Consider the following 13279-nt stretch of genomic DNA (forward strand, 5'->3'; position numbering starts at 1 on the left):
CGAGAACTGACATGCCTAATAAGTGTACGGGCAGGCCTTTTCAGATGTGCCTGTGGCGGTTTCAGCTACAGGCACAGGCAGTAAAAGACATGCATTCATTTTTTCAAACTGTCAGATTTTTCAGACGTTTTTTTTTACCCTTAGGGAGTCCGAAAAATTGGACGTAGACTGTACAACTGACCAAGAGGATGCTTCAAATTGTCCATGGGGCGAACGCGTGGTGGAAGAAGGATGAGAACAGGAAGCACTTATGCATCGAGCAATGAATGGGAAAGGAAGCGTGCCACTGCTTCTTTCTATGGCTTGGGCTCAAAAGCAAAAGTGTTGGCTGAAGCCAAGATGCAGGTGTCCCTCACTGAGGCATTGTGCGCAGGCTGAGAATATGTCAGGACAGTTAATGTTGACACACCAGCTGTTGAGAGAGAACCTCACTTGTGACAAAGTTTGGGCCTCATACCAAGGTGCTTGCTATCAGTTCATATAAATAGCTCATATCCTCTTCAGTCACGGCATCCACGTTTGTGGAGGTGACCTATTTTTGCCATTTCTGTGCAGTGGTAGCAAGGAATAGAGCACCCACATTTAACTTAGTGTAAAGTGAACCTTCTGATAACCTAAATTACTTCCCTTTTACTCCTAAGTGATCTGTATCATTACAGAGTACAACTTTGGTGAAGGCACTACAGTGTTTTTTATATGATGTTTGATGTGGGGCATGTTGGTAGCAACCTTGAAATATTTTTTTCTTTCTTGGAATGGGGGGGGGGGGTAGGGGCTTGAGGCCAATGAATAACTTGTGCATGTAATTCGAGCAGGGGATATAATCCTTTTTATGAAAAAATGTAGCATGGCTGACTTTACAATATTCAAATATTTAATTAAGGGAAAATGAGACATCCACTCAATTGTAGCACATGCTACAAAGGAAACCCATATGGGTTCCTCAAAAGAAAAGTTTCACAGTTGAAGAAAAATTCGAACCTGGTCCGGGACTCGAACCCGGGACCATCGCCTTTCCGGGGCAGCCACTCTCCCATCTGAGCTAACCAGGCGGCTAGCAGTTGGCAGGTCAAAGTCGAATTTGTCAACAACTTGAAGCAAAGGCAAGAGTTTGACATAATAGTTCTGTGGAAACCCGCAAGGTGGAGTGAAGTAATTAAAGGAAAATGAGACATCCACTCAATCGTAGCAAAATGCTACAAAGGAAACCCAAATGAGTTCCCTGAAAAAAAAAAGCCTCGTAGTTGAAGAAAAATTCATCCTGCTCCTGGACTCTAACCCGGGACGACCACCATTCCGGGGCAGCCGCTCTTCCATCTGAGCTAACCAGGCAGCTAGCTTACTTCTCTCCATCTTACGAATTTCTGCAGAACTATTACTTTAAACTGTAATTATGATGACTCATCATAAAATGCTTAGTCATTCTACCACTTTGATTTGCTTTCAGTGGAGTCTGAAGCACTGTCTATAGTTCACACAGGTATCTACAGTTGGTAATAATTCATGACTCAAGGGAATATTCAAAAAAAATTTTTTATGCATCTTCTTTTTGTATTTGAGAATGTTGGACTGGGTTTGCAATGAGTTTTACCATTTGTTTTCAATTATATTTTATTCGGCATGCATTTTTCTAACCCTCCCTTACGATTTTTTTTAATAACGTAAATGCTACTCCTTACTATTCAAACTGCATTAAGTCACTGCATTAAGTGAAAGCACCGAGCGACATGGTGTCATCCCGTCTTGACTTAAAACAGCGTCCTGTGTCACTCAGGGAATTTTGTAAAGTCACTCGGGGGAAAACCTGAAAAATTCGGGGAATTTGAAAGTATCAACTTGGTAGACAGCCTGTTATCTTCAAGAAGCTTGATTTTCCTAAGTTTGTGGGTGTGCCTGAAATTAGTTTTAGTTTACCTTACACTATACCATTGGGTATGCTATACTATGGTGGGTCGTCACTGCGTATACGCAGAACGCTAAACGACCATAATGTTTACCGTACACGCTATTTCTCAGGTTTAGCATTAGCGTCTTTGCGTAGTTTACGTAAAACATGGCGGCGGTCCCGGTTGCCCACTTTGTATTGAATTTGGCATTGCTTTTGTAAAATTCGCTTCGTTCATAGCAAATGACTGCAAACGGCTTACCCTCAGTCTCAGGCCTCTTCGATGACAGAGTATTATAGATAACCTTGTGGAGTTTTTAAGATCGCTTCACACCCGCCGTGGTTGCTCAGTGGCTATGGTGTTGGGCTGCTGAGCACGAGGTCGCGGGATCGAATCCCGGCCACGGCGGCCGCATTTCGATGGGGGCGAAATGCGAAAACACCTGCGTGCTTACATTTAGGTGCACGTTAAAGAACCCCAGGTGGTCAAAATTTCCGGAGTCCTCCACTACGGCGTGCCTCATAATCAGGAAGTGGTTTTGGCACGTAAAACCCCAAATATTAAATTATTAAAAAAAGATCGCTTCTGTTTTCGAACGAGTCGAAGCCCAACAAAAGAAGCATTCGAGATGTCAGCGCCACCTATTGGTAAAGCCGGGAGATAGCTGCGATGGCAGCATATGGCCTCTGAAATCTGAAGATCTCGCAGGACAAATAAAACTGAAACAAACGTGCACTGCTTAGCGTACATTATACTATACGGTATAGCGTACGTTATACTATAGCATATAGCATACACTGTAGTTGGGTACACTATAACTGTCTTATAGGACTTGCATATTATTGCTGAAACATTTCCCAAACATGGCTGGCGATCGCCGAGTTTCAGAAGAATACATGCATCTTCTGAAACTTTGTGCAGCTTCTCCAATGCTACATTTTATCTTTTACTCGTTATTCTACTTCTATGCTTCTTGTACGAGGGTGTCTGCTTGTGTGCTTTTTTTTTCTCGGCTTCAAAGCTTTTTTTTTTTTACCCCTGCAACACCTTAGTGGCTATGTGATTGTGCTGCTGACCTTGAGGTCGTGGGTTTGATCCCAGCTGCGGTAGCCACATTTCCATGGAGGCGAAATGCAGAAGCACTCATGTACTTAGATTGAGGTGTACATTAAAGAATCCCAGGTGGTCAAACACTGTCCGTAGTCCTCCACTATGGCATGCCTCATAATCAGATAGTGGTTTTGGCATGTAAAACCCCAAAATGTTATTTTGATTTTGAAAGTTCAGCTTCTGCTGGTATCTCTTTTTGTGCTGTCGTCTGGTAGCTGACGTTCCAACTCGTGGTACCAGGCACACATCACGTAGCATCAGTAAGGCGATTCTGCGAGAGATCAAACATGCATGTCCGCTTGATATTTTTGTTTTGTCTAGCTTTTTTATGTCATATAAAAATATTCAAACTGCACGGAATCAAAAATTTTATTCCCAAAAAGCATTTCTAGCAAGTCAGAAAAATATTTGAAGGTGGCGGCACAAGCATCCTCCTATAGCTTACCACAATACTTTCAGATTTCACGAGCGAATTAAATGCAAACTAAAATGGTTTCGCAAAACTTCTCTACTCATTTTAATATGCTTCGCAGTAAACAACTTCCATGCATTCTTTTATGCTGTCCACAAACTAATGGAACGTAACAAAATTTCACACGTGGCCGAAATCAGAAAAATTTTGCAACTCTGATTTGTCTTGGTGCGTTTCTATTTCACACAGAATCTTGAAAAAAGTGCCAAATATAGAATGTTCTCTTTCCATCATTTATGCAAAATATTGTCTTCCTAAGTGAAACACAAGTGAAGCAGAAAAGAATAGTTAAATAAACAAACTCTATAAAAAAAGGCTGGTTCCAATTTTTGAAAAATTTTTGGACGAAGCCCGCATATGTCAGGCAAAATGTAGGTGCAGTAATGTTTCCTCATTTGCTTTATTCACAAAATATAGTGGGCTAAAGTGGCACATGTTGAGCGGGCTGGCTTCAGTACCTTAGCTGGTTGTTTCAGTTTGCATTGTATGCCAAGCTAATTTTAATTTGCTTGCTGCTTCAGAACTTCACTCTAGCACCTTGTTTTCAGCAAAAATGCATTGCCACATTTTATTTGAGCCTAGCATGTGCATTGGGGGGGGGGGGGGCTGCTGCCCCCTAAAGTGCTAGTGCGTACCGAGTTTGCAGCCTACAACCTCTGTGTGCATCGCAATCGCTCCTCTATTATTCACTTGTCAACACCATGCGAGACACCGCGAGCGCAAGTTGTGGCTGACTTTGCCAAAATCTGTCTGTTGCACACAGTAATTCATCTGTGAGCGGTGTCAAGGCAGGCTAATCTGTAGTGACAGAGCACTTCCATAATCAGCAGGTGTACTTCGCTGCCTGCTCCCCATCCCCCGGGTACAATGGAAACTGCAACCTTCTTCAGCACCTCCATCTGCGACTCGCACTGGGCCTTTCTGAAAACTTGTCGGAGTCTTTCCCAAAGCGTTTATTTAATTTCCTGTTATCACATGTTTCCTGCGTCGTTCACAGATGTCTTCCTGTTTTACCTCGACATTCACCTCTGCGTTTCAGCTGACCGAAAAAGTGCAGTGTGGCATGACTGAACCAAAGGCTGCTGAAGTTGCCTAATTTATGGTATTTTGTCACCACCTTGCTGACACACTTTCCCACACCGAGACCAGCAGAGGTCACTGGTGGCACCAGGTCTACAATGTCCTTTGATAACAAACGTGGCCTACACATTTTCTCAGTGAAAAGCTTTAGATGGCCTTGTTCTAGAACATGAAATCGTGAGACATTCTGGAGGCTGTCATGACAGCGGCACAGAAAAAGCAACAGAAAGAGTGCAATGCTGTTCAGGATAAACGTTTCAAGTTGGTCTAGCTGTTCACTACACACGATGCATGTGGCTCAAAGCTCAATCTGAGTATTCTTTGCCGATTATTTACGCATGTGAAAAAAAAAAAGATTGTTAAGAAAAAAATTTCCGTTGTGTAAACGTTTTGGATCTTGCCTCCCTGCGGAAGCCATAGGCTGAGGATATTTGTGACACCGAAGAGGTCCGCCAGCACTGCTTTATGCGCCTCAAGGAAATCCTGTCTTCATTTGGTGACATGTGCATTGAAGCAGATAAGGCATTCCTTCAGGAACACGCGATTGACAACTTGAACAGGTATGTCTACCTTTCTTCTGATGTTTCACCACTGAAGCCACCGTCTTCCATTCACAAATGCAGCAGATGATCTTACGGAAAGAGGAAGTGGGCTGAGATTTACAGTGTCGTGGTGACAAAGATACGTTCAACTTTAACGCTGCATACGCAAGTGTCAGTACACCTTAACCATCCGTGACAGAATGTCCTGCATGCAATGGCTGGTTAAATAGCTTGAAGCAAGTGTACAAGGCTTCAAGGTCCTATTGAGAGTGCCTCCGTCTCATTACCATCGTGCCACCAGAAGTTGAAAACAAATGCATTTAAGAGGCAGTCTCAGCTACCGCAACGTACATGCTCAGAAAAGCCCGAAATTGACGCGAGAAGCATGGAATATGGTCATATTTTGATTCATGCATGAGGTCAAGGTTAAGCCCATCGAATGTACAAGGTGTACTCAGCTACTGTCACGAACTTGGGTGCTCTCGTCAAAGCCCGAACAAGGAGGAGGTTGTCAGTCATCACAAACGGCGAGAGAGAGTGTCTCAAAGCGGTTTGACACGTTCTATCTGTGAGACGTTGCAGATGTTCTAAACAGCTCACCCCAAAAGTGCCATCGCCCTTGGGAAAGCAGTGACTTGATCAAGAACACGTCGTCTACAACCTTTTTTGTGAAAGAGCCTGGCAAACGGGTGATCAAATGGATTCCTCACTAATACATGTGCTGCTCTCAAGCTGCGGCTATTCATGAAGCAAAGAAGGGCGAGCAGCGGGGAAGCATTGTTCTGCATTTTGATTTTGTGGAAAACTGGCCTGTCCTTCTCTCAGATGAAACACAACCGTACCATTGGCATAAGAAAAAAGTCTCCATTTTCACCTGTGTCACCGTGACAAGGAAAGCAACACTCAGCTTTGCTGTGATAAGCAACGACATGCATCACGACGTAGTGCATACCTTCTATGTCCTAGGTAGAGTGCATGAGGTGTTAGGTGAAAAAGAATCCATTTACTGTCGTGTAACACACGTCAGCGATGGTGCAGCGAGCCATTTTTAAACTAGGTACCAAATCTATGAGTTGTGCCACTCCAAGTATACATCTGCAAGGTGGACGTTTTCTGCTACCGGGCATGGGTGGAATACCTGTGACAGTGTGAGTGGACTCGTTAAGCACCAAGCTTCCCTGCACAACCTGAGGTCTAGAGGCACCACCTCCATTCAATCGGCACCTGAGAAGGTCTCCCAACTCAGCGGCAACATCAAGAATGTAGCCCTGCTTCATGTGCCTGGTGCAGCCATCGAGGAGCATTGTCTGCAGAAGTCAGTGGAGCGGAAGCCAGTGCCGCGCATGCCAGGAATTCAGTCATGGTATGTGTGGATGTGTGTCTGTGATCAGTCAAGCGCATATGCACTGTTCACTGTAAGAACTGCGGCTAGCCAGCTGACAATGGTTAAACCCATTTAAATACTACCTGCAAAGGACGTGCAATAAGTTTGTTTGAACACCACAAGTAGTGTCAAGTTTGTTCTATCTTGCATCCCAGAAAACAGAGCAAAAAACACATTCTCTGTTCTTGCCGGAATAAGAAACCCAAGTAAACTTTCCTTCAGTCGTGGTAACCATTGCCTTCTCTCTTTTTATTTGAAAGAGAGTAAATGTTAAAGGGACACTAAAGGCAAATACTAAGTCAAACTAAAGCGATAGATTAGTGCTCGAGAATCTCTAAGGTGTCAGTATTATCGCGAACAGAGCATTAATAACCGAAAAATTAAGTTAAATGCTGGACATGATTAGAGACTTCCCCGGGACATTCAAGCTCTTGCTCGATGACGAAAGCACTCCTCAGTTAAATTCTGTCACTAGTGCTCAACTACTTGCTACAAACATCCTTGTGTTGTATTATAAGATGAAATAAAATGCTACTTGTCCATTTCTATTTCATCTTCAGAAAAAGAGAATTCATTGAAATTGCCATTGACAACAACGCAGGCAGTTGAATGGTTTTGTTTGCTCTCGACACTGTGCCGCCCACGCTTTTGCGTTTCGGTACTTTCCTGATCGCGTAGTGCTGTGCTGGTTTTGCTGGCTAGCGAAACTCGCACAAACTGGAAGTAGCAGAGAATTCAACTTCCATCTGATGTTGTGGGAAGTCCGAACGGTCTACGCCGCTTGACCAAAAGGCAGCTGCAGTGGCGAATCCACTACTCTGACTTGTCTCAGTACCGCCATCTGTCGGGCGCCATTTTACTCACCAGCGGCAGGCAACAAAGGATGGTGATGCATATGCAACGTCATAACTCCCCCGTTTGGGTTGCGAGAGATTTGAATTTTAGAAAAAGGCATTCGGACCCTTCAGATGCAATTTTCTCATAAACCAAGTTTTTTCTTGGCACGAAAGAAGCGTTGCGAGGTTCCTAGGATGGTATTTAAACAGTTCACGTCTACTTAGTATTTGATTTTAGTGACCCTTTAACTCTTTCTGGGTGTTTTTTTTTTTCTCCATATGCGACCGCCCAGGGACGATTTTTTTTATTGCAGATTCCAATTCTTCTGAGGAACCTATTTCGAAAAAAATTTACTGTAATTTTTCTAGGGTGACCATAAAGTGAGAAAAATATATTTGGTTTGGTATATATGTACTCTTTAAATATGAATAACAATAAAGAAAGCAAATAAACTTAGCCGAATAAAAAGTTTGATACATTGTTATAGTTCAAGGCTTAGAATATGCACGCACGAGAATATTTCGCAAGTCTCAAATGTTCCTGCTCTTACACTAATATTTACGTCCATAGCATAATTGAATTGCGTAGGTGAGCGCACTCAAGAAAACTGTGGTTGTGTGCCCATCAAAAAAGCAAAACGTTTGACAAACTCCCGCTAATTTTCATCTTATCGCCAACCAGAGGCAATTGGATATCGCGAGTCCCCCCCCCCCCCCCCCCCACAAAAGAAGAAAAAAGAAAAAATGAAGCACATGCTCGTTGGCATCCTTCCTATGCTCGCCCCTGTGAACACTAAATGAGCGAGAAACAGGCGGCTGCCCTTTGAGCGATTAGTAACAAGATAGCCATCAGTTTTACAAGCGCAAGAAGCCAAAACCGCCGCGTGCCCGTCCTCGCGCCAATGCACGAGCGGTAGTCTATAGACACACTGGAGCAAACTAGCTCTAAAACAAACCATGCAACGAAAACCAAGAGAGGGAGGCGCGAGAAAAAGATTCCCTGTATTCCCACATAGTGGCAGCACATGCCAGGAAAGAAAAAATTAGGAAATTGGTGCGCTTTTTAAGTGCATAGACAGCGTCGTAAATATAGGGCATCAACCATTTGGGACTTGTTTGCGGTGCCGTAAATTTTAGTCATTGACCCTGAAAGGGTTGACAAACTGGAACAAGTTGTAGGGCACTAAAGCCTGCATGCTCAACTTGGGTCACTTTGGCCTGTTATATTTTGTGAATAAAGCAAATGCGGGAACATATTATCTTGCTTAAGTTTTGCGTGACATAAGTAAACTTCAATCCAAAATTTTTTTCAGAAATTGGAACCGATGTTCTTTATTTTTTGAAAACGCATTAAAGAAAAGCTAGTTTAATAACTATATTTTCTTGTCGCATTTCATGTAGGAAGATATTTTGCATGGATGTTGCAAAGAGAACGTTCTTTGTGTGCTTTGTGTGGCACTTTTTCAAGTTTGTGGAAATAGAAAACGTGCCAAGGACGCATCGGAGTTGAAAAATTTTTGATTGTGGGCATGTTTGGAATTTTTCTACCTTTTTTTTAGTTTGTGGACAGCATAAAAATAATGCGTGGAAGTAGTTTACTGTGAAGTTTATTAAAAGTTGCAGGAAAGGTATTCTACACAACGTTTTTAGTTTGCATTTAATTTGGGCTTGAAATAGGAAAATATTGTGGTAAGCAATAGGAAGGCGCTCGCGCCATCTTCAAATATTTTTTTGGCTTGCTGGAAGCACTTTTCATGAATAAAATTTTAAGTTCTGTGCAGTTAGAATATTATTATGACATTAAAGAAGAGACAAAACAAAAATATGAAGTGGACATGCATGTTTGATCTCTCGTGGAATCACCCGGCAATATGTGCTATGTAAACATGGATCTTTTCCTCGTTCCTATACTACTACTGCTACACTTATCAGACCTCATTGCAACGAAGTTGCTTCTTACACAAAAATATCTTCATTACATGTGATATTATTGTAAGCATATATTCATAATATGCAGAGACTGTCAAAAGAACGTTTAAGATTTACATTACTGTATTCAGTATATTTTTATACCCACATTCGTTGTATTGACATTCGACTGTACTGCTGCTGTAACTACTACCATGTTAAAAAAAAATTGCCACTGCAGGCTTGTGTGCATGTGTGTGTGTCACTTGCTCCCCTGTTGAAGCAGTGCATGCGTCTTCTCAGGTTATCGGAGGAGTCATCTGCACAAAGTTCATTTAGCTCATTACAGTGAAATTTAATCTTCCAACCTATCCAGGAAGTTATCGCTGACTGTTCCTCGGCTGGACTACAAAGCTGCGCAGTTGCTATCCCTCTTCGTATCCCAGTGCAAAAGGAGTTTGGTCGAGCTTCGTATCAAGAGCTGTGATGCCATTCCAGAAGCTGCCTTTGGTGCACTTTATGCTATGGTTACAAAGAACATGTTCCTGTCAAAGCTGACCCTCAGGTGAGTTGCCATTGCCACGACATAAAGAAGTGCTAGTGTTTAGAAACTGGTCACTGAAGCTCTTTTGCAGTAAAGCCTGGCTAGCTGTGTAGCTATTTGTGTTTATGCCCACTTCAATGGTCATCTAAAAACTTGCAAGACACTTTGAAGTATTATGAATTTCTAATTGTAAGAAAGTATTTGTTTGTCGGGGACAGTGTTGGAACTTATGGTCAGGAATTTAATCAGGACAAAGGCAATCTTAATGTGCAGTGTCATTGTCACAGTAACTGCTTTACATATTTGCATTCTGAAAGATTGTAGGCAGCTGTTCTATCCCAGACAGATGATATCCAAATGGCAAAGTGCCTCTTAGGAGCAATAAATCAAGAGTGTGATACGACACCACAGTGATAGTGTTTGGTTGCCAAATTTGCTTTAATTAGCCATGCTCATGTTTTGTCTGCAGTGGTGTAGTACTCAGATAGCAGCATAACTGTCTAGAAGAGGGTACTGCTACATGACAGAGCTCGATAGTCTCACTGATAGCTGCTGTTTGCGACACCTTGCACTTGGCGTATATTCAGGAGATTATATTGGCATTCTTTTCATGTGTGGTAGTTTTGGCATCTTGTCAAGGTTGACATTTGTGGCCATTCTTCTCATTCTGTTGATTTGTTTTCACCTGGGTCTACTGTAGGAACTAAGCACCCAAGAGAACCTGCTAAGCACAGGACATATGCAAGGCAATTCTAGTCATTGCCTTGCCTCACATCTCCTGCCTACCAGTGTGTCTCACATTCCCATTGTTCTCCTGGTGTAGTTATCTGAGAGCTTCCGGGTCAGACTGCAGCAGTGTGAGCCCACTCGCACATGGCTGGCATTGACGGGAATAACTTGCCTGGTTGGTTGAGGATACCTAATGATAGAACACATGCATACCAATGCTATGCGTGAATACAATTGCTGTTTGTCACTGCTTGCAAAATACCAAACATTACTTATGTTTCAGAATATGGAGCTATTTCAGAATATGGAGCCCTTAACTTGGTCTCTGATCACACCTGCAGACAAGGCATACGCAATAATATCTCGTGGGACTATTTGGATCTATCAGACCATGGCGGTAAACATTGTAGACTGCTTCCTGACAACACTTGTTGAGCTAGTAGTATTTAACCACTAATTGCAGAAATTGTGCAATCGTTTTGAATTGGAGAAAAGCTTCAGCTTGTGCTCAACATTGATGAAAATGAACTAACAGTTTTAAAATAAATTCTTAAGCTAGTGACTGATGGTCATATAATCTCTAAGGCTGTCTTGAATACTTGATAAGGAATGGGAAGAATTGCAAAAAATGGAATTTAAATGGCAGTCTTGATCTGCTATGCAATATGCTAAAAATTTGGCTTCATGTACTTCACTAAGCTGATATTCTACGAAAGTTTGGCGAGACTTGTGTATCTGCGGTAACAAGTATGGAGCAACTACTGTAACGTGTTGAACTGCAGTATACAGTTCAGCATTTCTATTTTTCACATGTGTTATTGTGGAAATTATGTACAGACGCCCAAGGTGCACTCGTGCTGTCGCTGTTGGTACAGTCGTGCTGTCACAATAGTGATGTGCACATGTGGCCCACGTGTGGAGCATTAGCGCTCCAGAGATGCGCAGTGCATTTCCCTGCAAAAGCAACGAAGCCAAGTTAATGCACCGCACGCTTCGCGTACTCGGCTGAGCAGTGACAATAGGCCAGAATGCATGTACTCCTGTTACAGCGCATTCACCTATGCATTCTTGATCTGTTATTAGCTGTAATTGGGATTTCATGTGTTGCTTCACTTGTATAGGTGAAACGAGGCTGTCGCTTGCATGTGGTTACGTATGCTGAAGTCCGAGTGAACTGTGTTGCCAGAGTGTTTGACTAATTAGTGAATTGGTTGATTTAAGTTATCACCTTATGTCTTCCTTCTGTCGCTTCATGTTTCACTTTGTGCGGCTTCATGTTCATGCCTTATTGTTATCTCTTGCCTCAACAGCAGGGTTCTCCCTACGGTGGGCAGCAGCGGAAATGCTGCCCACAGCTCAGGTTTACCGCCCACCACTCTGTTTTAACCCCAGTTTTCTGAATCTACTGCACATTCTTGGGTTCACCGGTCAAAATTCTCTATTTTCCTTTTCATGATCCTTGGGTGTTCCTTCATCACGTGGGGAAATATTAGAAAAAAAAAGTGACATAGAAGTTGAGGAAGTACCCCTTTTCTGGTGCGCTGTTGACAAAAATTAGGTAGAAAATTGGGCTACTGGAGTTGCCATCGCACTACGCGACTACCAGAACTTTCCCTTGACGCAACACTGCTATTTCGGAACCATCGTAAAGAGGAGTGGTCTGAGCTTCAGACAGCCACAGCGTCGTATTTCGCCATCCAAAAACAAAAAAGAAAAAAGTGAGCGAAAAAGTGAATAAAACTAGCGTTGCAATTTGTTACTACTGCCACGCGGACACAGGAAGCGTTCCTACTGGCTGACACTGATTTGGATCGCCGGCACATGTTTAATGCGCATTTTGACAGTGACAAGCTGTGCATTAATTGTTTTGGCAAAGTTTGGCGATTGCAGTAGGATACATCACTTGCTCACATAGCATCATGAATGCATACAAAATGTAAAATTGGTGAACTTACAATCCATGGTTGCATTCGAAATAAAACATGGTCTTAGTTGCATGTTTAGCCCCCTCCAACTCTGTTGCAATAATTTCTGGGGGAAACCCTGCCCCACATCAATATGCAGTGAAACCTCGTTACTACAAACACCACTTTAAGAAACTTTCAGAAATCTCCTGCTGTCTTCCTATAGTTTAAGTGTAAAATTATTTCAGTACCATGGACTTCACAATACTGAACTTTTCAGAGTAACGAACATAATCAGTTGCCGTGTTATGTTAAGAATGCCTCAGAACCACAAATTCATTTTCTGGAATCAGCTGATGCTTAGATTTCTGTGTATCTTTCATGGCAGCTGGAGCAGTAGGCTAGCAGACGAAAAGGTGCACAAAGCAGACTCTGCAGCGCATGGGTTCGGAAAACCTGAGACATCACACAAGGAGAAAAATGGGGGAGAGGATTTTTTCCCTCTTTTTTTCCCTTTTTTTCTTCCTTTTTTTTCTATTCTGGAGGCGACAACGCATCAGGTTTTGAGGCAACATGGAGGTTCTTGCACAGCCTGCAAGAACTCCAGCACCCCACATATTTGTCCACAAGAGCTGTAGCAAGCAACCAATACTTGAGTTACTAGCTGCTAACTGGCTGGTACTGGTACCAGCTTGTTCCAGTGGGCTAGCGGGTATGAAGCTGAAGCTGGATGTAGTGAAAACGAGAAGACAACGATGACAAAAGTTCTCTCACTTCCTTCTGTTGTCCTAGTTGTCTTGTTCATGGTACACTCAGCTATACACTGTTGTTAAAAAACATCGCTAATGTCCTTGCTCTCCAGTGAGCCAGTAGCTTTGTTGACA

General features: G+C 42.7%; 1 protein-coding gene across 3 annotated transcripts in view; it reads left to right on the forward strand.

Annotated features, from left to right (window-relative positions):
* LOC142572852 (uncharacterized) overlaps nt 1-13279 on the forward strand; it is a 51015-nt gene that overhangs the window by 13459 nt on the left and 24277 nt on the right. For all 3 annotated transcript variants that reach the window (XM_075682255.1, XM_075682254.1, XM_075682253.1), the window contains exon 3: nt 9595-9783. In XM_075682255.1, the coding sequence (XP_075538370.1) occupies nt 9595-9783 (189 nt within the window). The remainder of the gene's footprint in view (nt 1-9594; nt 9784-13279) is intronic.

Source organism: Dermacentor variabilis, chromosome 2 (assembly GCF_050947875.1).
Source record: "Dermacentor variabilis isolate Ectoservices chromosome 2, ASM5094787v1, whole genome shotgun sequence".
Classification (NCBI taxonomy): Eukaryota; Metazoa; Arthropoda; class Arachnida; order Ixodida; family Ixodidae; genus Dermacentor; species Dermacentor variabilis.